This window comes from Taudactylus pleione, unplaced genomic scaffold, assembly GCF_031769625.1.
Source record: "Taudactylus pleione unplaced genomic scaffold, aTauple2 ptg000092l, whole genome shotgun sequence".
Classification (NCBI taxonomy): Eukaryota; Metazoa; Chordata; class Amphibia; order Anura; family Myobatrachidae; genus Taudactylus; species Taudactylus pleione.
The window spans coordinates 10,689,741-10,715,174 of NW_028284494.1; the positions used below are offsets into that span (position 1 = coordinate 10,689,741).

The following is a 25,434-nucleotide window of genomic DNA, read 5'->3' on the forward strand; positions in this document are numbered from 1 at the left end:
CTGAAATGACAATTATTAGCCAGAAACTATTTACCATCATCAGTTTGAGGATGAGCATGATGAGAAAGTGGTACAGTGATAGGTTAGTCATGACCAAAATATTAAGAAGAATGGACATTCCTTTTTGTCCTATGGTCAGATAAAGATGGATATGTATCAAGTAATAAGCATAAATATGTAATAAGCCTAGGCATAAGAAATTAGATGAGCCATTTTTGCAGTAAAAATTACCGTAACCATGGTGACCATTTTTTCATTAACGCGTGTATGCACACTACTGATTCCTGCGCTATTTAATTGAAATTAAATGGTTGCTCACAGGAATTTTATATTTAAAAATTTTGGAACAGCCTGTACCCTAAAAAAAAAAAAAAATATTGGGTAGCAGTAATAATGTTAATTACTGTCCCAAATAAAAAAATAAATTAATTAAAAATGCTGCAAATGGCTGAATAAAAAACAAAAAAAACTACTATTATGACATGTATTTATTGGACTAATTAAGCTAATTAGAAAATTCCAATTGCCTAATTAGTCATTCGAGGGGGGGGGGGGGGAAGGGGGTGCCCAAGGTTTTTTTTTGCTGCACAAGGTTTTTAAAAAATCTGTGCCCAATTGAATATGCCCCTAAATTCACTAATGTTTCTAAAACAGAAAAGTGGAGATTTTGCCAATAGGAACTAGTCTGATTCTAGCTATCATTTATTTAGAACATTCTAAAAACATGATAGCTATAATCTGATCGGTTACTATGGACACATCCACTTGCCATATTTATAGGCTGTAGTAAATCAACCCTATAATATGGACAAAAGTTCTCAGGCAAAACCACATCAATGGATACATTCAGGTATGGACTGGGGCTATACTTCGGCCCCCGCATCCCTGTTGCGCAGGGGTATGGGGGCGTGGTCAGGAGGCATGGTGCGTGGCCTCACGGTAAGCCTGCCATTTTAGCATGCAGGCTGGGCAGATCACCGGGAGGTGGAGCTGCTTTGCCAGGCATTCACACAGCTCTACCAGCCCACCTGGTCATTGGTCCTTCTGGTCTTTGTCAGAATTGCCTTGTGGCCAGTGCGGCCATGGGTACATTGTACAAGAAAAGCAGCAATGCTAGTTCCTGTAATAATTAAGGAAATAAATTTATTGCTGATGCATCCGTGTCTAATTTATTTAAAAATGGGGAAAAAAAATCAAATGGGTGATCAACATTTTTCAGTTGTGGACAATGCAAAACCCATTGGCATTACCTTGTTCTGTGAGTACTGTGCGCTAAAGCCCACTTGTGACATTTCCATCTGAAATGTTTCACCTCCTTGTGTTGTTCCTGAGTAACAGACACTTCATTAATAAAAGATACCACTATATAAGACTTAACAGATGTAAAATCAACAATCAGACTTTTTTACTTCTTCCAGTCTTTTGTTTACATAAAAAGTTCAGTAACATAAAGTTATAAGTGATGAAAACAAAACTAAATTGAGGATTGAAATGCTTGATTGTTTAATCATTTAATGACATTGGGCCTTATACAGAGATGTTTTCATCTAGTTAGAACAAGGGGCCTGATTCAGAGCCGGACGCTCTGACCAGAGCGCTCGCTCTGAATCAGGGCCCTCCTACTTAAAAATGGTGCGGCCTCTTGGACGCTCGCATAGCTGTGGGTGACCACCCACCCACAGCTTATGCGAGCGTCCATGATGATGGTCGCGATGGTCAAGACCATTTGGACCATTGGGCTTGCGACAAGACCCTGCGGTAGGGTCTCGGTGACCACAAGCCCTGGAGTGATTTTGGCTCTATCAGAGCCAAAATCACTCCCACTGACATCACTAGTGATGTCAGTGGGGCCGGACCTAGACGGTAGGCGTTCCCATGGGAACGCCTCCGTCTGGCAGCCACGCCCCCTGCACGCCCACCAAAGGGGGCGTGCTGTCATTCACCATCGACAGCACGCCCCCTTTGGTGCGAGACCCGGAGCGACAGCTTGGCTGTCGCTATCCGGGTCTTGCGCATGCGTACGAAAGAAGCTCCCTCCGTCGTACACATGCGCATTTGGGTACCATCGACCCGCCTGCGAGCGTCCTGCGCTCGCGAGCGGGTCTGAATGAGACCCACAGATCTCCCTCCTGCAGTAGGCAAATAGGTAAGTAGCAAGTAAAACAATTATGGTGCTAACTGCTGTTTAGTGCCACACAAGGTTTGTGCCTTCTGATTCTAAAGCCGCATACACACTAGACAATTTTTATGAACGATATGGAAGATAATGATATCGTTCAACTATATATTGTTCAACGATATATCGTTCATATCGTTCAGTGTGTATGCAGTGAACGACCAACGATGTGCGCTTCCAATGGTTCATTAGATGTAGCAGGATTACTTCACTGAAAAATATCTTTAACGATATCCTTCCATGTGTACACCCAATATCGTTTGTCCTGCACTACAGAAAGTTCAAGGGAAATCTTTCACCATTATCGTTCATACAGCTCATCGTCAAGTGCAGTGTTGGCTAACCTTGAGACTCCAGCTGTTGTGGAACTATATATCCCAGCATGCCCTGCCACAGTTTTAGCATGCCCTAATAGCAAAACTGTAGCAGTGCATGCTGGGTTATGTAGTTCCATAACAGCTGGAGTGTTAAGGTTAGCCAACACTGGTCTAGAACCTTAAACCATTGATACTGGCACACCTACTAATCCCTTGTCTAAACTGACACAAGCACTTGTATTGAAGTAATGTAAGCACAAGTAGACACTTTGGGCCTAATTCAGACCCGCTCGCGAGCGCATAGCGCTCGCAAGTGGGTCAATGGTGGACCATTGCGCACGCGCGTGCATGAGCCACAGAGCAAGTGAGAAATCACTCGCTCCGGGGCTCGCTACAAGACAGGGCGGCTGTCGATGTTGATTGACAGCTCGCCCCGTTTTGTAGGCGGGGAGGGGGGCTGGCTGCACAAACGGAGGCGTTCCCAAAGGAAAGCCTGCCGTTTGTGGGCGGCCCTCTTGACATCACTAGTGATGTCACTAGTGGACTTTCTGCTCTATTTCCACTCGGGCTTGCGAGACCTGAGACCCTACCACAGGGTCTCCTCGCAAGCCCGATGGTCGCGATTATCGCGACCATCGCCAGACCACATGCACATGCTCTGGGTGGTCACCCATAGCTGTGCGAGTGGCCTGGCGGCCGGTCAAAATAAAAAAAAGGGATTTCCTGATTCACGCAAATAGCGTGCGCCTCTGAATCAGGCCCTTTATTCACTGTTAAATTTACCAACATAGAAAATAAGAATTTAGAAAAAGGGAACAAGAAAATTTACACTGATTCCGTACATGTGCTACCCCACAACTAATACTGCCTGAGATATATAAGTAGAGGCCCATCCTTGTACTTTGTGGCCTATCGCTGGTTATTAAATATATGAAATGATATTAGAATTTAAAATGTCACTACCTTCAATGCTAAATATTCTCTCTCCCAGGGTTCCGGCTTCTTCTAACAGAGCTCCTTCATTCGACACATTGAAGAAGAACCTTTCCTTGGGGTCACTTGCAATGGATTTAATTTCATTAATCAGGTTTGTGCTGTTAAAACCGTATCTAATGTAGTAACCTAAAACCTTTGAAAAGAACACAAACGGTTGGGTTAGCAATTTGTGTATAAAGCAGAAGGTAGTAACTCTGGATCCCCACTGCCCGCAACTACTGCCGCTTTGGCTGAGGCTCATCCCCAAATTGTGCAAAATACTGCAAATGCATCAGTTTCTGCCCTTAGGTCACCTGTGCACGGCTCTATATGTAGCTGCTTTTCATGTGCAACATATTAAATCAGCCAGTCGAGCTCTGAGCTGGATAGACTTTACTGCATGGGTGTGTGCAATGCAAGGGGATCAGACAGAAGGAGATAAAATGGAGAGAGATAAAGTACCAGCCAATCAGCTCCTAACTGTCATTTTACAGGCGGTGGGGTCTATTTACTAAGCTGTTGATGGAGATAAAGTGGACAGAGATAAAGTACCAACCAACCAGCTCCTAACTGTCATTTTTCAAACACAGCTTGTGACATGACAGGTGGGAGCTGAGTGGTTGACAGTTTATCACTCTCCACTTTATCACTTTTCAGAGGTTAGTACATCTCCCTCTATCTCCATCCAAGGCTTAGTAAATAGACCAGTGCGTTTGAAAAATGACAGTTAGGCGCTGATTGGTTGGTAGCTTATCTCTGTCCACTTTATCACTCTCCAAGGTTTAGTACAGCTGCCTCAAATGTGCAGAAGAATGGAGGACGCACCCTCAGAAATGATTGCACACAAAGGGCCTGATTCAGAGCCGGACGCTATTTGCGCTCGCTCGTCCAGAAAATAGGGGTGGCTATTCAAATGAACTGTTCGCTGTTTGCGGTCTGTTCACGTCTCTAGGTCGTTTTTTGGGAAACTACGCCCCCTGGCCGCTCGCATCCTACGTCATGTCCGCTATTTATTAGATTAATCGACTACATCGAACAGGGTATGAGCTGCTCGCTATTCTTGTGGTTGGTTTTTGCTACCACAATTTTGCGAGCAGTTCAGGCTATTAAATAACCCAGTGACGTGGTCAATGACGCTGCTGTTTTAATTATGCACACCCATAAAATGCCCGTTTTGACCTTTAAGCACGCCTGCGTTCTGATTTCCACTCCCCGTTTTCAAGCACCTTCCCCTGTTACCACCCACATACGCCTCATCCTGTCACTCAAATTAGCAGGCATTCGCTATTTTGCGAGCACATGAATTTCGGCCGCACTGTCTGGTTCGCGCATGCGTATAATGATCCGTACGCATGCGCAGTTGGGCAAACATCGCTCGGAGCGAACGAGCTGCCGCTTACGAGTGGCTCTGAATCAGGCCCAATGTACAGTATAATTAGCTAGAAACAATCATTGACCTGGACTAACACAGTAATAGTTTCTGTTTACATCTTGTGCATATTGCTGTGAGACACATGAGCTGACACTCCTTGGGCATAGAAACTCAGCAGAGCCAAGCTCACCCAATCACCCTGATATTTTATCCTATCAATGCTTTTGTGTACGTTACTTTCCATCCAGCATTGTTCCCATTCTATCACAGAACAAGATCCTCATATATTCAAGTATTCAAGTGCCATGTACATTCAATAAAAGAAGTAAAGTTAGATTTTAATTTACCGCTATGCCAAATCTGGTGATCTTATCCTGCTCACAGCGCTTGATCACTTCGGTTAGAATGGCATTGTCGTGGGATTCACCATCAGTGATGACCACCATCACCTTGTTGGCATTTGCACGCCCACCGTATTCTGCGGAGAAGGCATTCTTTCTGTTGTGCAGGGTGGAGGGAGAATCTGGTTAGTGAGAGACGCACACAAAAAGTTGGAACAGTTTGAATTACAGTGAAAAGAAAAGTTCTCTTAAATTAAAATGTTCCCACCTAAATTTCTGGGATAACAGACTGTGAGACCCATGTGCCCCAAAATCAGAGTTTATGGGAACATTTGGAAAATGAAAGTAATGTCTGATTGGTTAGTGTAACTTGACATCACATTCGACAACTGCATTAACGATGTGTATGACGCTCATACTGCTCAGCTATTAAAGTTATGAATATTTTACTAAAGATCTCCTGGAGATCCAGAAAAACAAGTGCGAGGAGGGGGGAGGGGGAGTGTGTGTGAGACGGTATCGGTATGTAATGCCGGCGGCTGTTTTTCCGCCTAATCAAATACAGACAGCGGCAGCCCGGCAGGTCGAAATCCAGACAGCTAAAGGTAAGTACCCTAACCTTCCCCCCCCCTAATCCTACCCCTACCTTAGGGGTGCCTAAACCTAACCTCACCGCTAGTGCCTAACCCTAACCTCCCACCGGTAGTGCCTAAACCTAACCCCCTCCCCACACCCTAAACCTAACCCTCCCGAGGGGGTGCCTACCCCTAACCCCCCCTAGGAGTGCCTAAGCCAAACCCCCCCTTCCCCTACCCTAACCCTCCCGGGGGGTGCCTAACCCTAAGTCTCCCCGGGGGTCCCTAAACCTCACCCTCCCACCCCCGCGCCTAGATGCTAAGACACCCGGCATACCTTCGTTCGGTGTGCCGGTTGATGGATTCCGTTGTGAGGCTAATAATAGGCGTCAGGATTTCGACGCCTATTTTTAGTCCCATGTCGGGATTTAAGTGTCGGAATATCAGCGGGCGGGATAGCGCCCGCCGTTATCCTGACTGCATCCCGTGTGAGGCTCTCTGCTTGCCAAATGCAGGTGCCATGGGGCAGTGAGATCCTGTACACTGAACGGTGGCACCACTTGCACACACCTAATTACGGGCATCATTGCCTGGTCAGAAATTAATACAGATCTTCAAATATATTCAGAGTTGGGTGCATCTTTGTGGGCACACCACTTCAATCCATCCGCTTGTGAAAGTAGCCATCTTCACTATCAGTGTGCACCAACCTTACTGGTGCAAGAAATCACAAGATCCGTCTGCAAAACGGGCTTATGTACCAGCCCTATGTGTCTAACTAATAGACTACCAGTCAGTCACAGCAATTTTATAGGCCCAGAATAGCACCTTACAGCCAGTATTACAGCGATAGTGCCACCAGGACCAACCTTTGGCCTTTCGGAGCATGCCATGCACCCTGCCATCCTGAGGACGTTCCGTGCAGTGCTACATTCCTCGGTGCTGGCAGCCCGCAATGTAATGACGTCATGCACTCAGGGTGTGGGACTGTCACCAGGTGCTTGGAAGCCATGTTATGGCACTGCTCCTGGGGTGCTGGACATGCCCCCAGAGTGACGAGAAATGGGGGCATGTTGTACGGATACGCCCCTGTGATGCGTGGCCAAGCCCCTTGTTACGTGTGGTCATGCCCAGAGTACCTAAAAGAAAATAATCCTAATTGCACCATTGGCCTGTGTCACAAATTACACTTACCCATATTGTTCCAGGCAGTATTTTAATGCAAATTAGTAGGCTCTTAAAGAAACTGTTCAATTTCATAACTCATTTGTCTGCAGATATTTTTTTTTTTCATTAGGAACTGAAAAATGCTGCTAGCAAACGTTTACAAGCCATGTGCTGTGGAAGCTCCAAGTTTAGACAGATGAAAGATATTGCCCTAACAATTGGATTTCAATTAGCCTGTACCTGTGAATCACAGGTCAGTAATTCGTTGTTAAATTACTTTTATTCAATCTACCTCAATCGTACGGTGCTGCTAAGCTTAGAGGCACCGTTTAAGTAAATGATAATAGTAACTTGCTACTGTCAGAAAAACCGTGTGAATGGACAAAAGTGATTGACATACAGTACCTGGTAAAATCAATTGCTTTAAAGGTGTTTGTCTGATCTCCACCCATCTGCGTGATACCCGATATTGCTCTGCTCATGTCTTGTCTGTTTTTGTATGTGTTCATTCTAAACATCAGTAGGGGATCATTTCCATACTGTATGAGACTCACCTATAAACAAGAGACATGCGGAAATGATCAGGAGTGCAGTGGATGTATTCAGTAAACGCAACAGTTAGTAGAAATACTATCTTTTCTACGTTGAACGTAGCAATGTGGCGTATCAGTAACTAACTATGGGCTCCGCCTGCATGCGAACTGTGATTAGTTGTGCGAAATACACGGCCGCGACTTTGTGCATTCACTTTCTGAGCAGTGCAAATGCACACAAGTAACCAAGAGCGCCTTATACGTACTTGCTTACTCTCACGGATTGGTGGTGCTCCCAGCCGCCTAGAAGAGTGGGCAAGTTTCCTGAAGGCCCGAGTGAAATGGGGCAGAGCCACGATGACATGATTGAGGGGTCTATTTACCAAGCAGTGATAAGAGACATAGTGAAAAGTGATAAGTCTGTGATAAGGTGCCAGCCAATCAGCTCCCATCTGTCATTTTTCAAACACAGCCTGTGAGATGGCAGTTGGGAGCTGATTGGCTGGCACCTTATCACTTATCACTTTTCAGTCTGTCTCTTATCACTGCTTAGTAAATAGACCCCCTAATCATCACGCCCGCAGCGCTGCTTGACCGCGAAACTCCCTCCCCCCTAGCTGTCCCCTCAATGGCCGGCAACCATGGCCTTATGAGAGGAGGGGGTTTGTGTGCAGTCTCTGGGTGCTCACCCCCACCTCGCACCAGCGCTTGAACAACCTAGACACTGGCACGATGCCAAAGCATAATGTATAATATCTAGGGGAAAATGATGGTAGCGCTATTCTCCTGGAGATTTCATCAGCGACGGTCACAAGATAAGTACATTCAATGGGTGCAGAATGTTTATAGTGTTTATTGGAAATGTTTACACGAAATCTATATATATGTCTGGTTTACTAATCTTTAACAATGTGAAAACTTAGAGGCCTAATAATGTACTGTGTGTAGGGGTCAACCATCTCCAGCATTTTATTTGTGTATAAGTAGCATAAAACCACCATTCCAACACATCATAGTTTACTAAATTGTAATGATGTTAAATCCAACTTTTCATGTTCTACTATGTTTTTGGAAACTGAAATATTTAAGCTCCGTGCACACGGAGCGATCGGCAAGCGATACGATATTGCTGGCTGATCGTCCTGCACCCTCCCTGGTGTGCTGGATGATCGATATCCATCATCCAGCACACCTCCCACTCACCGGCGACTATAGCGACCCGCGTTCAACGATCGCGGGTCCCTATAGTAACCTGCTCGATATCGAGCAAGTTGACCTGCATGCACGGGCGATGGACGATATCACTATCGTCCATACGTGCCCGCTCATCGCAGGTCTTTGGTGGGTTGGAAGGGGCCAAAAACTGAACGATTTCAACGAGAACGATATGAACGATATAGTTATTGTTCAAATCGTTCAGTTTTATCGTACCGTGTGTACGCGCAATTACACTTTCCACTTTTTACATCAAAACATAAACTACATGAAACGTTTATAGTACCCAGAGACTAAATTTGTCCAGGTTCTTTTAAGAAGGATGAATAGATGGGACATTTTAGATCCAGGGTAACTATAATCCTTTTCCCAATCGTAAGCATTGCTGCACATACTGTACATTGATGTCACAGTGCTACAATGTAAACATTCATCATTCCCAATTACCTGAGCCTTTGTAGGTCCGATATCTAACCCTTCCACAAACTTCTCCAAGAAATTGCGCACTGCCGACCAGGGATAAATGCTATTGGAACCATCACACACAATAGCAATATCGATAACTGATGAACAAGCTGACAGGAGAAAAAGAAAAAAACACATTGAAATTTAAAACAATACTGTCTATCATTACTTTTGAAAGGATACACACAATAGATAGACAGACAGACGTCATAGGACTTTAAAACTGCAAGATCCAATTAAATAGTTTATTTATAGTGTAAATCAAAATATTTAATTCCACCCAAGATGTGAAAGAGCAGTTATTAATAACTAATATTATCATATTTTACTCACTTTGAAGAGCTGGAGAAAAGCTTCTAAGTACTTGAAAAGTTGGGCTTACATCTGAGCACACCCCCATCGCATAAAGATCCTTCCCACATTGTTGGGCCCACAATGGGCCGCATGTCTGCATGGAAATAACATATACAACCTGCTTAACATATCTGCACACATCATATACATTTGTCAGTCATTGCCTTGTCATGCATGCGCCATGCATACAAGTGGTGGCTATATTACCATGCAGGGAAGGCAAGCGTGGCATTCTACACTAGTAATGGTAACTGGAATTGCAACTTTTCCTCCCATTGGGACCAGACACCTGGAGGACAATGTAATAGGGTCTGATGGGGCTCATACATCAGCAATCAGAGAAAAATATTTAATAACATTTTTCCCAAACCACCAATCAGCGCCCATACATTACAGATAGTTTTCAGTGATTTGCAGCTAAGTATCAGCAAATAACAAATCTGCCAATCGTGAAAGGCTCATCATTTTCACTAGTAACGGTCGGCAAATCGGCTGATTCATACACTATCGTCTCCAAACACTATCAATCTATTGCCCCGATTGATCACTGAAATTCAACATGTTGGACAATCTCATTTAGCTATTCCGATCACTTTTTCATCGGAATCGGCATTTGGTGAACCCCATACATTGCAGATATTTTTACTCAGTCATCTGCAAAACGGGCAATTGCCCCAAGTGATTGCTGATGTATGAGCGGCAGGATGTAAGGATGAAATATTAATTACAGCACTTTTTTATTCCTATTTGGGTATCTGACTTCTCGTTACGGGATTGGTATGAAATATCGCAGCATGTCCGGCAGTTTGAATCCCGACGCTGGAAGACCGGCAGTGAAGATCTGGTCAGGTAAGTAATTCTATATTCACTAACCTTACCCCCCCCTAACCCTAACTTAGGGGTGCCTAACCCTAACCTCCCCCCCAAGTTCCTAACCCTAACACCCCTGTAAGTGCCTAAACCTAACCCCCACATCCCCGTAGCCTAAATTTAAGTCTCCCAGGGGGTGTCCAACCCTAACCTCCCCTCGGGGGTGCCTAACCCTAACCCCCCTTCCCCTAGCCTAACCCTCCCGGGGGGGTGCCTAACCCTAAGTCCCCCCCCCCGGAAGCCCCTAACCTAACCCTCCCCCCGCGGGTGTCCGCGCCCGGCTTACCTTCGACCGGTATGCCAGGCATTTGGCTCCCGGCGTAGGTAAAATTACAGGTGTTGGGATTTCTATGCCTATCATTAGACCCTTGCCGGGATTAGACAGTCGGGTGCATACCCTCATTACAAGTCATACTGTGTAAGGTGTAATATTCAATGCACTAAATGCACTAGGCCCCTTATCATTCCTTGTTACACCAGTAAAATGCTAATTTGTCATGAAAGGGCCGACAAGGCCATTCCAGCACAAGCCCTAGAAGTACCTCAGGCCCACTTGGAAGTGGTGCCATCCTCTCTCAGGCATTGCACTCCCATCAACGCTGCTTCTTACCTTAGAAAACAGGAGCTGTTAGTGGCATGTTCTTCTCCTGGGCCTGGGAGCATGATGCATGGTTGTGACATTATAGCCTTACACCACTCCCATTGTAACACTAACATGGAGGAGCAGCAGCCAACAACTTCACGTAAGAAGCCGTTGGATGTTTCTGCTTCATGCCGACGCACCTGCAGCTGTGAGAGACTCCTTGTGAGCTGCTTCTTGCTCTTGTACATTCCTTCAGACAATACCACTGAAAGGGGTTCTTCCCTCCCTCCACTAAATCTGCACTCACACTTGCATTCTCCCTCTCTCAATACAAAATGGCTTTGCCAAGGTTCAAAGCTGCACCATCCAGCTACATTTACTCCTGACTGTACAAGAAGCTCCTGATTCACCAAAATAGCAGAATCAGTGGGTATAGGTTCCAATAACTGTTATACCTTATTTGTGCCCTAAACAAGTACAGGTTACATGGGTGTGCCCTATACATGTTAGATCTGGAGAAATTTAAACTGGCCACCCACTATACAATTATCTGTCAGATATCTGTCCAATCTGGCTGGTTGGAATGAAAACCTGGTAATGTATGGGAGCAAATAACAGTCCATCATATGGTTTTAAACACTGAAAAAAGGACACAAAAAATTGTTCAAATTGGTTAAATTGTGTTTTTTTTAACCAATGTTTTTTTAAAAATGTTTTTTTTTAACCAATTTGTCTGAACAACCATTTTTGGCTATTTTCCAGTGTTTGTGAGCAAATGGATGATTGTCATTTGCTCCCATACATTACCAGGTTTTCATTCCAACTGGACAGATATCTGACAGGAAACTGTATAGTGTATGCCCAGCTTTAGAGAAATCCCTGGAATCCAAATAGAAAGGTGGAGTCTCATATTTATTCAAACATTTTTTACCTAGTTTACCAACACAGGGGTCACTTCAGTTAGCTGTGAGGGGGGCGAGTTGCCGTTGCAATGGCCTAAAATCCAGTGACGTGCGGTGAGGCCAATGGCTGGGGAGGCATACATGTATAAAAACACAGGGCCTGCTTTAGCAAGGATCGCAACTGCTAATATGCACGCAATCGGTCGATTGTTGCGTTCTGAGTGATTGAGAGGAAGCACTGTTTGGGGGTGGTAACGGGGGGGTGGTCGGCGAAACGCAGAAGTGACAGTGCTCTGAACGCCATTGCAGGGGCATGCATGAATTATCCACTGTGATGCCGTACGCATCCTGAGGCCTGATAGCCTGCGTGGAGGTTAGTCATTTCTGAGTAAGGTCAGAGCTTGTGCAAGGGTGCATGAGGCTGCGATGGTACTCGATGTTACTGATGGTTTTGCAGTCTTGCTAAGGATTTCGGATGTGTGTAAGGTAAAGTGTGCGCCCTTATGTAGTGCTGCAACGGCATAGCGAGTGCAATGGATTAGAATACTATCGCAGTGAGACTGCGGGCATAATCGCTATTGCAATCGCAGCTGTGATCCGTAATTACTCAAACCCACAGTTTTTACATCAAAACTCTGGAGCATGACAGGGAGTATGATAGGGGAGGGAGTATGAGAGGGGAGGCTGTGCCTCCCCTGCCTGCCCCGACTGCACGTCCATTGTAAAATCATCAGCAATGACAGAACGATCTCGTCCCAGACTTGAATATTTTTGTACGCAGCCCTATGGGGCTTGTGAACACATATGTGCGAGCTCGGAGTTACCGCAAGGATGGCATACAGCCACACTTACTCACGGGGGGGAGCCTCCTATTTGAATCGACCCCTGTCATATATAAAAAGCTGCATATTAACTTATAAAAATATCCCACTACAATACATGAGTACAGTGGGCCTGATTCAGCACGGATCGCTATTCTGCCAATGCGCACGCACCGCAGTTACTAATATTAGCAGTGAAATGCAAATGTTTGCAATCGCATTGCGATCCCAGCTTACCATAAGGATGCTCACTTCCCCTTGATCACATCCGTATACTAGGGCAATATAGCGAAATAATTGGTAACAGCGAGTAACATCGGACCCAGACGCACAGGTAAGGCAGGTCAGACCTCACTCAGTAACTGCTTACTTCGGTGCACACTATGAGGCCTCAGGCTGCGGATGGTATTGCAGTTGATAATTTATGCACGCAACGCCATCCCAGTGCACTAGCACGCCTGCGTTCACCCGACCACCCCCCCGTCACTACCCACAAATGGCACTTCCTGTCAATCACTCTGCCATGGGCACTGCGTAGCCTCTGCATACGCAGTTCCCATCGCAATTGCTGGTTCGCTCACGTGCACTGCGATGAATACGCATGCGGAAACATCGGCCGAGTGCGTGCGTTCTCTCCGTTGCGTTCCTTGCTGAATCAGGCCCTGTGACCGCAGTAATTTATAAACAAATGTCATCATCATTTATTTAATACTCAACGCACCAAAAATCCACCCGTATTTTCATTTCTTATGAGCGTCAATCCAAGGTTCATCTCCTCCTTAACCTCAGTAACGTTTGGGATTATAGTTGCACCTGAAAGAAACATATTATTTATTTGTCCTTGTTTAAATACTGAGCTGCAAACGGGTTGATGGGTCACAGAGGACTGGGTACAATTGAATAAATGACAAAAGAGCAGTAAGATAAATAAGGCAAGCAATAGGCATCTCTTAAGGCGGGTACACACTGGAACGATATATAGTCTAAATCGGAAATACAAATTGGGCATATCGTGCAATGTGTATGGCCAATTTGCGCACTCTCACGTGGTTGCATGCGATATCGTGTGGTTGGTCGCACTGCATGTCCAATTACACAATATCCCATGCGGCACCATACATATTGATGAAGGACAGAATGACTGATTGTTGTTCATTAAATCAGGTAATGTGCACCGGCAATCATGCGATGTACAGGGTAAAGGCAAATTGCCCTGAACATCGGACCGATTGTTGGTCGCTCCAGTGTGTACCCAGTATTACTTGTAACCTTCAACAGTTTGCCATCAAATACACAACAGCTAAGCAGTAAATAAGTTATGGGGAGAAAAACAACTTACTTGCTAAATTCATTTTGTCACATTTTGCTGTCGGTGAGTTAACAAGACATTTATAGACATCTCCCATCCTGTTCTTGGGATATCCGCTCCATGGAGAGCTAACCAATAACCTAGATGTGATAAATATGGTTATTATTCCCTTTACAGACTTCATAAACTTTCATGTCTGTCTGTTTATCGATGCAGTAACATTGGACACATATTTACAGTGAAGGTGACAGTTTTATAAGCTGAAGTAAAAATGATAAAATATTAGTCAGAGGCTTCTTCACCCAAACATTGCCAACTGACAAACTGCCACAAATATGCTACAACCCTAACCTGCCCAAAGGAACCAAATCCATTTCCGCTAATAGTGAACGCCCCCCTCCATAGTCAGAACTCTTAGGTGGATGGGTTGGAGGTGGCATCTCTAAGCTATTGTAGGTGGTAGAGACTAGTACAAAGAAAAAATGAACTTCTGTAAAATAAACACAACCAAAATTAGGACTACTGGCTACTGGGTCCAAGGTTGGACTGGCCCACAGGGGTACAGGAGAGGTCCCCGGTGGGCCCCACTGCCTGAAGTCGCCATCTCCTTCTATAGGGGTCAGGTTCCAGGCCATGCACTCAAGTTATACATTGTTACTCTGCAACTAAAAGGTCAGTAACTTGGTGTATCAGGATCATGGATAAACTTGCTTGGCTTGAATCTGTGGAAACTACACCAAGATTTGCAGTCCTGCCAATCAGAGTGGGCGGTCCTGACACACCTCTTTATAAAGGGACCTTGGGCCTGATTCAGACCCACTCGCGAGCGGCTGTCCGCTCGCAAGTGGGTCGATGTTATGCACTGAGCATGCGCACGACGGAGGGAGCTCCGTCGTGCGCATGCGCCAGACGCGACGAGCGAAGGAAAGTCCTTCGCTCGTTGTGTCCGATCAAAGGGGGCGTGCTGTCAATGTTGATTGACAGCACGCCCCCTTTGGTGGGCGTGCCAGGGGCGTGCCTCCCTGACGGGGGCGTTCCCACGGGAACGCCTCCCGTCAGAAGCCGGCCCACTGACATCACTAGTGATGTCAGTGGGAGTGATTTTGGCTCTGATAGAGCCAAAATCACTCCGGAGCTTGCGGTTGAAAACCTCAACCGCAGGCTCCGGCTCGCAATTTCGATGGTCGCGATGGTCTCGACCATCGCGGCCATCACAAAGCACGCTCGTATAGCCTGTGGGTGGTGACCTCCTGGACGCTCCATGAAAATGGAGCCCGGCCCTCATTCAGAGCGTGCGCTCTGCTCAGAGCGTACGGCTCTGAATGAGGGCCCTTATTCTTAGCATGTCTTATGTAAAAGTTGGCTAAGTCCCTATGTGGTGGATGGCCACACCCTTTAAGTTTGGGCCCTTACTACTGCAATCCGGTGGGCCCTTTATGTTCCAGTCTGACACCGACTGTTTCAAAGTGATTTTCTGAAAATTTTATTTATCTAAAAAGTTTTTATGGTCTATTTACTAAGCAGTGTTAGGAGACAGAGTGAAAAGTGATAAGGTTCCAGCCAATCAGCTCCCAATTGTCATTTTCAAACACAGCCTGTGAGATGGCAGTTAGTAGCTGATTGGCTGGCACCTTATCACTTTTCACTCTGTCTCCTAACACTGCTTAGTAAATAGACCCCTTTCTCTCAAAGCGTTCATTATGTGACTTGAAAGCAAGGGCGTATCTACCCATTGGCCAGGATGGCACTCGCCAGGGGTACCGATCAAAGGGGGGGCGCCGTCCGGCAGTACCACCAGCAGCCAATGGGTGGACTACCCCAGGGGCTTGAACTAGCCCCGCTAGTCCCCTGGGCCCCAAGTGTAGAGCAGACCGCAGTGGAAGCGGTCATCTCTACACAGTTACAAACACACAGCCTCCAGCGGCAGCTGTCTGTTTGTTATAGCAGCCAGCCAATGAGAGTCAGACAGACTCTCATTGGCTGCTGCGTTGTCCACGGAGGGAGCCGGCTGGAGCTCACTCATTAGCTCCGTCTTCTTCTATTGACTTTGCATTGTTTCCTGGACTTTGCCTTGCATATAATCCCTCTACTTCATTGTTCATCAGATACAGACTGACTATAAAGCGGCCCATACACGGTGCAATAAAACAGTCGATCCGACGGATTGGTACGATTTGGCTGCTATATCGCACCGTGTATGGGCATGATATTGGATAGTGCGCGTACCCGTGGGGTTGTACATGGCAGCCCCAGATCTTACTGCAGGTTCAGTTGATCTGGGGATGCGATGTGCGATCCCATGCAGTGTTATGCGGAGGGGGGAGCCGGCATATTGGCCCGGTCGACCACCCGATTGCACTGTGTGTGGGGACCGCCCGATATGTCAGACGTTGGATCCCCCGTCGCATTACACCGTGCATATCGCACCGTGTATGGGCGCTTAAGATCTTCTGCACAGCCCCTGAAAGGTGTGCAACATATTATCCATTGCTAACTATTGCCTGAAATAATGTGTCCCTGCCACTGGGGTTCATACTGCGATATTGTGCATCTGACAGCTGGACAGGAAATGGAGCTCTGTCAGCCAATAAATAAGTAGCTGCAAGGAAATGGTCTGTATTGTATTCCAGTCACCAGGAACGGGTTCTGTATTATGCACTAGTCGCCAGAAATAAGGTATTGCTTTGCACACTAGCCACACATAAGGGGCTCTATGTAATGGAATTTAAAATTCCCCTCTGCAGCACTGCATGAACAATATGTGACTTGTCAAAGAGCAGCAACAAATTGAGCCATGGTGGCTGGTTTTATCAAAAGGCTGACGTACTCGTACACTTATTGTTTTGTGCAGTAATGTTTGCATTAGAGATGGATATCTTGATGAGAACAATGAAGAACAATGAATACATTCCAGATATTAAACTAGGACCATTAATCAAGTATTACTTTTTCATCTTCCAGGAGTGGAACCTGTAAGTGTTAAAGTTCCTACACACTAGACGACTCGCAAAAGATGCAATGTCATCAACCATTTCCTTTGAACTTCTCCGGCAACTCCCCTGCACTCCCAGACAAATGATATCTTGCATAAACTGTCCAGTCTGACAAACGATCTGACCAAAGACCTGAATCTTGTTAACGAGATTGGCAGATATTCCCTGCTGTAGGCAAGATCTGAAAATACGATGTACGACCCGCGGGGACGCGCATCGGCATTGTGGACATATTTTACACGATTTGTAGTTCCGATGTGCCGAAATCGGGGAAAATCCTGCAAGATATCATCTAGTGTGTTTGCACCTTTATCTCTCGGCGTAATAGAGCAGGACTGATGCCCCCTGCAAAGTAAAGTCATAGGGGATGTTGACAAAACTGAGGAAGCTACACTTCGCATAATGGAATCATCTAAGATTGGGGAAGACAGGCGGATTGTCACTGTCACTAGTCATACTGTATACAGATATGTCCTCATACTCCTAGCCTCAATACGTCATATGGTGTAATTGAGCCGCTCCGAGAGGTGTAGCATCTTATATACATAGCAGAGGCAGCAAACACCATTTACTGGGCCTAATTCATTAAGGATCGCTATCGCAGCATCGTAATTTCATGCCGGACAGACACAGACAGACACGCTTGCGTTACTCCTCCCCCCCGTTACCACCCCCAAACACTCACTGCCTATCAATCACTCTGCATGGTCTCCATGATCTCAGTGCGATCGCAATGGTGCCTCCGGGCATGCGTAGTCCGCAACAATCGCTCATCTGCATACGCTTTAGCAATATCGATCTGTAATTAATTAGGCCTACAGTGTACTAGAGATGTCGGGCTGTGACAGGAGTTAGTTTTAAAAACTTAAAAAGTCGCAGGTAAAGCACAGCGGGACTTGACCTGAGAAAAATCCGCCGCATTGCAGCACTTCATACACAGATTCAGGCTCATTCGCACACAGATGTACAAATGTCGCACATGAAATTGATCAGTGCCAGCCAGCTATGTAGTTTTGTCGGCCAGAGATGTTTTATTTATGCGAATAAGACGCATATTTTGCGTGAGAAAGAAGCTTAGTGTGGCCGTGACGCCCAGGACCTGATGGGGCGAGATGAGCTGTTTGGCGCGATTCAATTCTTTGTGCATGTGCTCAATCAGGTGCCGAAATTTTCCAGAGAGATTCTGGTCCATGGTGACATGATAGCATCACGCAGTTGCTGCTGCCCCACCTCAACCCAAAGGTGCTCTACTGGGATTGAAACCTGGTGACTCTGGATTCTACTGGTGTACACAGAAGTTATTTGTGGAACTTGCTTGCGATTATGTCTATTGTCTCAAGGGATCTGATTCAGCGATAGACGGTATTGCACAACCGCAAGGAAGAGGCGGTACAATACCATCTTGCATGCGTCTGCGATCCGAGTACAGTGAACGTAGATGCTATACAATACAAAACTTCACAACCTTTGGCGCTGCCCCTAAAAGCAGCAGATAACATCAAAAAGAAGTCACCGACTTATAAATACATGGATACAAACAAGTATGATCTTACAAATCCGCGCTATGAGTTGTTCCAAAAGCTATTTCAATCTCCAGATGTTTTCAATGTATCAGTCCATATATGAGAAAAAAATATCAAAAGAGAAAATACAGTGTAATATTTTTCAGCAATAATGAGTTTTAACACCCCAAATGTGGGTAGTTATAAGATATAGTCAAAGTACAAATCCAAGAAGATCTTTAGGATATCCAAGGTCCCATCACAAGCACCCCAAACATGATTGGTGCATCATAGGAAGGTGCTTAGATGTATGCTTACTTTTGTAAGGTATGGTAAAAGCACGTAGCAGTTTCTTTAATATCCTCCCCCATGTGCTTCCATAAAGGATCCTGCCACAGATCGCTGATTGCGATGTTTTCTCCCTTGGCCAGGCTACGTAAGTTAAGTCATACTCAGCTTTTCCGGTTCCTGGCAGCCTGCGAGGCCAGGAATTCTGCGTCCACAAATGCAGACGCTGGTCTCATCTCTCCCGTTTCCGGGAATGCCGATCAGACACTGGCCCAGTTTGTCCCTCAAACACTGCAGCATCATAGAGAAAGGAATAGGTGCACCTTGCGCAAAAAACTCAATAGGGAATACGTTTTTCAATAAAAGTCTGTTCAATTGACAATAAATATCACCACCTAATTCAAAGTTCCTGAATTAGTTTCTTCCAAAAGAATAGTGTAAATAATAAATAAATAAATCCAATGTCACCATCAATAATCCATTGGTCCAGTTAAAAAAGTTCCTTCACGATAAAATGGTACAGGTAAACGTCTTCCTTCTACAGTACACTGGTCTGCCCAAAGTCACAAAAGCCACTCTTTTTCCTCTTCAAACACACTAGGGTACCTCTTGTTCCTCAAACATAAAAACAAGGGAAAACAAGAAAATCGCAATAGTGTGATAAAGTAATTTTATTTTTAGTGACAATTAAAAATGATTATGAGGCTGCGTATCAGACATCAGGGTGTATAAAAACACCATCAAGCATTTGAAGAAATAACTGGGTACCTCCTGGGTTCAAGAATCCACCCACTGTGCTTTTGGTCTGGATCAGCTCCTCCTCAAACATCCACCTGCAGCATCATACTTGCCCACCCTCCCGATTTGGCCGGGAGGCTCCTGAAAATCGGGTGCTGCTCCCGGCCCCCAGGGAGGCAGGCAAGCCTCCTGGTGGCCGCCGCCCTCCCCCCCCACAGATTACCTGTGAAACCCCGGGGGGGGTGATGCGATTCATATTGAAACGCGGCATTTTGGCCCCGCCCCCTGCTTCCCAATGCCTGAAATACCGGCATTGTGTAGCGGGGGTGGGACCTAAATGACGCGATCACGTGGCCCGCCACTCCCACAGATGGCCGTTATCTTTCCGGTCACGCCCCCATGCCCTGCCGATCTGGCTGCTCCCTCCCGGAAGGGACAGCCAGAAATTCGGCAACCATGTGCAGCATGTCAGTCATGCTACAGCTTGGGGGATCTGCGAGCAAGATCTCAGGACCCATTCTGCACATGTGTAGACCCCAAAATATCGGAGATGTACACAAACCATCGGGTTTGCAATTGCATACATCTCTAACTCAGGGCCATGGCACATTATCCATCAGTCTCCTTTTCTTATTACATACAGGTAGTAGAACCCAGTGTGGTCTTCTGCTGATGTAACCTAACCACTTCAAGGTACAATGGGCCTGATTCAGCAGTGGAAGCTAATGCGACTGCATGCTGCGATTTCACACAGAACGCAGCTGCAAAAATATGCTAATGCCTGTCATAGCACAGCTGCCTTCTCATATCTGTCCAATGTCGCACTCCTGCGTAAACATCGGTACCATCAACAACAAGCGGTCACACAGCATCTAGGGCTGGTCTGACCAGCTGCAAACACTGCAGCTCTCCTCGCACACAGAGAGCTCTCATGCTGCGGATGCCATTGCAATGGCTAATATATGCACGCCCATGGAATGCCGTTTAAACGGTCAGACATGCCTGCGTTCACCTAACCACCTCCCCATCGCCTTCCCCAAATGCTGACCACACGACATTCACTTCGCAACTGAGGACCTCATTCAGAGCCGGACGCTATTTGCGCTCGCTCGTTCAGAAAAAAGGGCTGGCTATTTAAATTGAGCGCTCGCTATTTGCGGTCTGTTGACGCCTCTATGTCTGAACGAGCGTCCGAAACATGCGCTCGCTATTTTGTAAAGACGCCCCTTGGCCGCTCGTATCATACGTCATCTCCGCTATTTACTAGATTAATCGAGTACATCGAAAGGCGTATGAACTGCTCGCAGTGCTTGTGGTAGGATTGTCCTACCGCAATCATGCGAGCAGTTCAGGCTAAAAGACAACCAAGTGACGTGGTCGATGACGCTGCTTTGTTAATTATGCACACCCTTAAAACGACCATTTTGACATGCCTGTGTTCGGATCTCCACTCCCCGTTTTCAAGCACCTTCCCCTGTTACCACCCACAAACGCCTCATCCTGTCACTCAAATTACCAGGCACTCGCTATTTTGCGAGCACACAATTTCCGACCGCACTGACTGGTTGGCGCATGCGCAGATGTGCGACCATCGCTCGGAGCGAGCGAGCGGCCGTTTACGAGCGAGTCTGAATCAGGACCTCATTCAGAGCCGGACGCTATTTGCGCTCGCTCGTTCAGAAAAAGGGGCTGGCTATTTAAATTGAGCGCTCGCTATTTCGGTCTGTTGACGCCTCTATGTCTGAACGAGCGTCCGAAACATGCGTTCGCTATTTTGTAAAGACGTCCCTTGGCTGCTCGTATCATACGTCATCTCCGCTATTTATTAGATTAATCGAGTACATCCAAAGGCGTCTGAACTGCTCGCTATTCTTGTGGTAGCATTTTCCTACCGCAATAATGCGAGCAGTTCAGGCTAAAAGACAACCAAGTGACGTGGTCGATGACGCTGCTTTGTTATTTATGCACACCCTTAAAACGCCCGTTTTGACCATTTGGCACGCCTGCGTTCGGATCACCACTCCCCGTTTTCAAGCACCTTCCCCTGTTACCACCCACAAACGCCTCATCCTGTCACTCAAATTAGCAGGCATTCACTATTTTGCGAGCACACGATTTCCGACCGCACTGACTGGTTGGCGCATGCGCATTACGACCCATACGCATGCGCAGATGTGCGACCATCGCTCGGAGCGAGCGAGCGGCCACTTATGAGCGGCTCTGAATCAGGCCCCAGGCCCTGATTCCCATGTCCGCACGTAATCGCAATGCAATCGCAATAAGGCAAGAAGCAGTGGAGAAGACTGGACAGATCAACTTCCCATACCGGAGTGGGGTTTATTTGATTTTTGCCTGGACCTTCACCACTCCATGTAGATTGATTATATCCATTTAATCGCCTCCATCTGGTGTCCAACCTCGTGTACAATGTGATAATCCACAATGATCTCTTATTAGGTTTCCCCTAATGCAAGATAGCTCAGTGAGAACCTTCTATGTAAAACCATAATCTGTCCTCCAGTGACGTTTTATTCTCTGTAACAGCCCCAGCAGCTAGATTAATGTTGTCACCTCTTCCTCTGCATGTGTAAAATGTTTTACGAAAGACACCTAATGTAAACCAGTTGTACACAGTAAAACTTAATGTGTGTTTCAAAAGAAAATACTCACAGGCCCTACAGTTTGCTAAATACCCCCATGTGTCCTCTCCGTGAAAACTTCAGGTTAAAAACTATAGCCCATAAAGTGCCAGATTACAGGGAGATGTCTGCAGTACATAAAATGCTTCTTCTTCTGCAAAGGTTTATAGATGAACCTTAAGGACTGGGAATACTTTGGGGGGAATTACTACTCGTACTCTCTCTGGTGGTCATGTTAAATATTCAATAAAACCTAACATGATTGAGTGGCACAGTAGCTGACTAAAGTGAAGGGCATAGGGGGCAGCACCATCACTGCCCCATGGCCCCTGTATTTGGCTTGCACCCTGTAGAGTCGCCAGATGCATCCTTTGGACATGCTGCCTGCTCAGCTTCTTCCTGGTGCCAGTACCTGTACATGTGACGTCATGACTAGTGGGGTAGGGCCAGCACAGAGAGTATTATCACCCTGCTAAGGCCCTGAAGTCAGTAAACAAAAGTTGTGGTTTGCAGATCACCCATTGTAGACAGTGCTGTGTGTAATGTGATCTGTTGTCCTCACTGAAATCACTTAACGGCAAAAGCTCCCTAGCAGGGTCAGCTCGAGGGCCGTTCCAGCAGCAGCACCGCATAGGAGGCATAGTACAGCCTCCACCGAGGCCCAGGACGGATGACTAACGGCAACTGCCAGCTGCCGGTAGCACCGCCTATAAACAAACTTCATGCCCGGGCACTGCTTAGTTCATCTTCTGGGTAGCTTAGACGCAACCCGGGCTGTGACATCATTGCACAGTGCACCGCAGTAACTGGAAACTCCCTGTCCCTAAGGCTACAGGGCACTGCGTCTGCAAGTAAGGGTGTCTTACCTTGTCCCCGTGGCTGCAGCAGCTTCAGCTTCTTCTTCTGGGTTCCAGCGGTCATGTGAGGATACGTTCCTGCGACGATGTCTCAGCAGCGGAATTCCGGTGAGTATTTTCCCAACTAACCCTAATCTCTACCCCTCCCCCCAGCCTATCTCTAACCCCCCCCCCAGCCTAACCCTAACAGCCCCTTCCCCCACAGCCTAACCCTAACCTTCCAGGCAGCACCTATCCCTAACTGGCGGCATTCTCAGAATGTCGACATTTCACACGTCGACAGTTCAGATGTCGACATTCTGAGTGGACATAATTGCAGTCCCAATTGATGCCTACTAGCTGAATGTTTCTGCCAGTCGTGTTGGTCAATCAGAGGGCAGGATTCCTCTGAATTACACCTTCCTTCCCCCACCCATTGGCTGTGCTGCTGTGAAGGGAGGGAACGGGGCTCTAGACAAACGCTTAACAGCGCTGTTATAAGGATTTGTAGTTTTATTTTATAATATATATATATATATATATATATATATATACAGTACAAGTCAAAAGTTTGGACACACCTTCTCATTCAATGTTTTTTGTTTATTTAATTTATTTCCAACATAGTAGATTAATACTGAAGACATCAAAACTATAAAAGAACACATATGGAATTATGTTGTAAACAAAAGTGTTAAACAAATCAAAATATGTTTTATATTTTAGATTCCTCAAAGTAGCCCCCTTTTGCTTGGATGACAGCTTTGCACACTATTGGCATTCTCTCAATCAGCTTCATGAGGTAGTCTCCTGGAATGGTTTTCCAACAGTCTTGAAGGAGTTCCCAGAGGTGCTGAGCACTTGTTGGCTGCTTTTCCTTCACTCTGCGGTCCAACTCATCCCAAACCAGCTCAATTGGGTTTAGGTTGGGTGATTGTGGAGGCCAGGTCATCTCACGCAACACTCCATCACTTTCCCTCTTGGTCAAGTAGCCCTTACATAGCCTGGAGGTGTGTTTGGGGTCATTGTCTTGTTGAAAAACAAATGATGGTCCCAGTAAGCGCAAACCAGATGGGATGGCATGGCGCTGCAGAATGCTGTGGTAGCCATGCTGGTTAAGTGTGCGTTGAATTTTGAATAAATCACCAACAGTGTCACCAGCAAAGCACCCCCACACCATCACACCTCTTTCTCCATGCTTCACAGTGGGAACCACACATGCAGAAACCATCCGCTCACCTTCTCTGCATCTTACAAAGACACGGCGGTTGGAACCAAAAATCTCAAATTTGGACTCATTTGACCAAAGTACAATTTCCACTGGTCTAATGTCCATTCCTTGTGTTTCTTGGCCCAAACAATTCTCTTCTTCTTGTTGTTCATCCTCAGTAGTGGCTTCTTCGCAGCAATACCACCATGAAGGCCTGATTCACGCAGTCTCCTCTGAACAGTTGATGTTGAGATTTGTCTGCTACTTGAACTCTGTGAAGACTCTATGTGGTCTCTAATCCGAGGTGCTGTTAAGTAGCGGTTTCTGAGGCTGGTAACTCTAATGAACTTATCCTCTGCAGCAGAGGTAACTCTTGGTCTTCCTTTCCTGGGGCGGTCCTCATGAGAGCCAGTTTCATCATAGAGTTTGATGGTTTTTGCAACTGCACTTGAGGCTACATTCAAAGTTCTTGAAATTTTCCGTATCGACTGATCTTCATGTCTTAAAGTAATTATGGACTGTCGTTTCTCTTTACTGAGTTGAGTGGTTGGTGCCATAATATGGATTACAACAGTAGTCAAATAGTGGTGTCCACTGTGTACTAACCCTACCCCTGCACAACACAACTGATGGTCTCAAACACATTAAGGAGGCAAGTAATTCCACAGATTGGGCAAAATTTACTAAGTGGCGGTTTGACGGCGGTTTCTATTCTATTCTAAACCCCGGGGGTTTGGTGGCGGTTTTGCAGTGGTTTCTAAATGACAGCCCTGTTCTATTCTATTCTAAAATGTGTTTTGATGGCAGTTTTGCAGCGGTTTTGGCCTTAGTAAATCTGCAGATAGCAAAACCGCCGCCAAACCACAGTCAAAACACATTTTAGAATAGAATAGAACAGGGCTGTCATTTAGAAACCACTGCAAAACCACCACCAAACCCCCGGGGTTTAGAACAGAATAGAAACCACCACCAAACCCCGGGGTTTAGAATAGAATAGAAACCGCCGTCAAACCGCCGCTTAGTAAATTTTGCCCATTGACTCTTGATAAGGCACACCTGTTAATTCAAAACCATTCCAGGAGACTACCTCATGAAGCTGATTGAGAGACTGCCAAGAGTGTGCAAAGCTGTCATCCAAGCAAAAGGGGGCTACTTTGCGGAATCTAAAATATAAAACATATATTAATTTGTTTAACACTTTTTTGTTTACAACATAATTCCATATGTGTTCTTTCATAGTTTTGATGTCTTCA

General features: G+C 46.0%; 1 protein-coding gene across 2 annotated transcripts in view; it reads right to left on the bottom strand.

Annotated features, from left to right (window-relative positions):
- ITGA2 (integrin subunit alpha 2) overlaps positions 1 to 25,434 on the bottom strand; it is a 185,031-nt gene that overhangs the window by 82,230 nt on the left and 77,367 nt on the right. For both annotated transcript variants that reach the window (XM_088469430.1, XM_088469431.1), the window contains exons 3-10: positions 14,006 to 14,115; positions 13,388 to 13,479; positions 9,470 to 9,584; positions 9,119 to 9,246; positions 7,329 to 7,477; positions 5,188 to 5,338; positions 3,457 to 3,622; positions 1,251 to 1,327 (exon numbers count right to left, since the gene is read on the bottom strand). In XM_088469430.1, the coding sequence (XP_088325556.1) occupies positions 1,251 to 1,327; positions 3,457 to 3,622; positions 5,188 to 5,338; positions 7,329 to 7,477; positions 9,119 to 9,246; positions 9,470 to 9,584; positions 13,388 to 13,479; positions 14,006 to 14,115 (988 nt within the window). The remainder of the gene's footprint in view (positions 1 to 1,250; positions 1,328 to 3,456; positions 3,623 to 5,187; positions 5,339 to 7,328; positions 7,478 to 9,118; positions 9,247 to 9,469; positions 9,585 to 13,387; positions 13,480 to 14,005; positions 14,116 to 25,434) is intronic.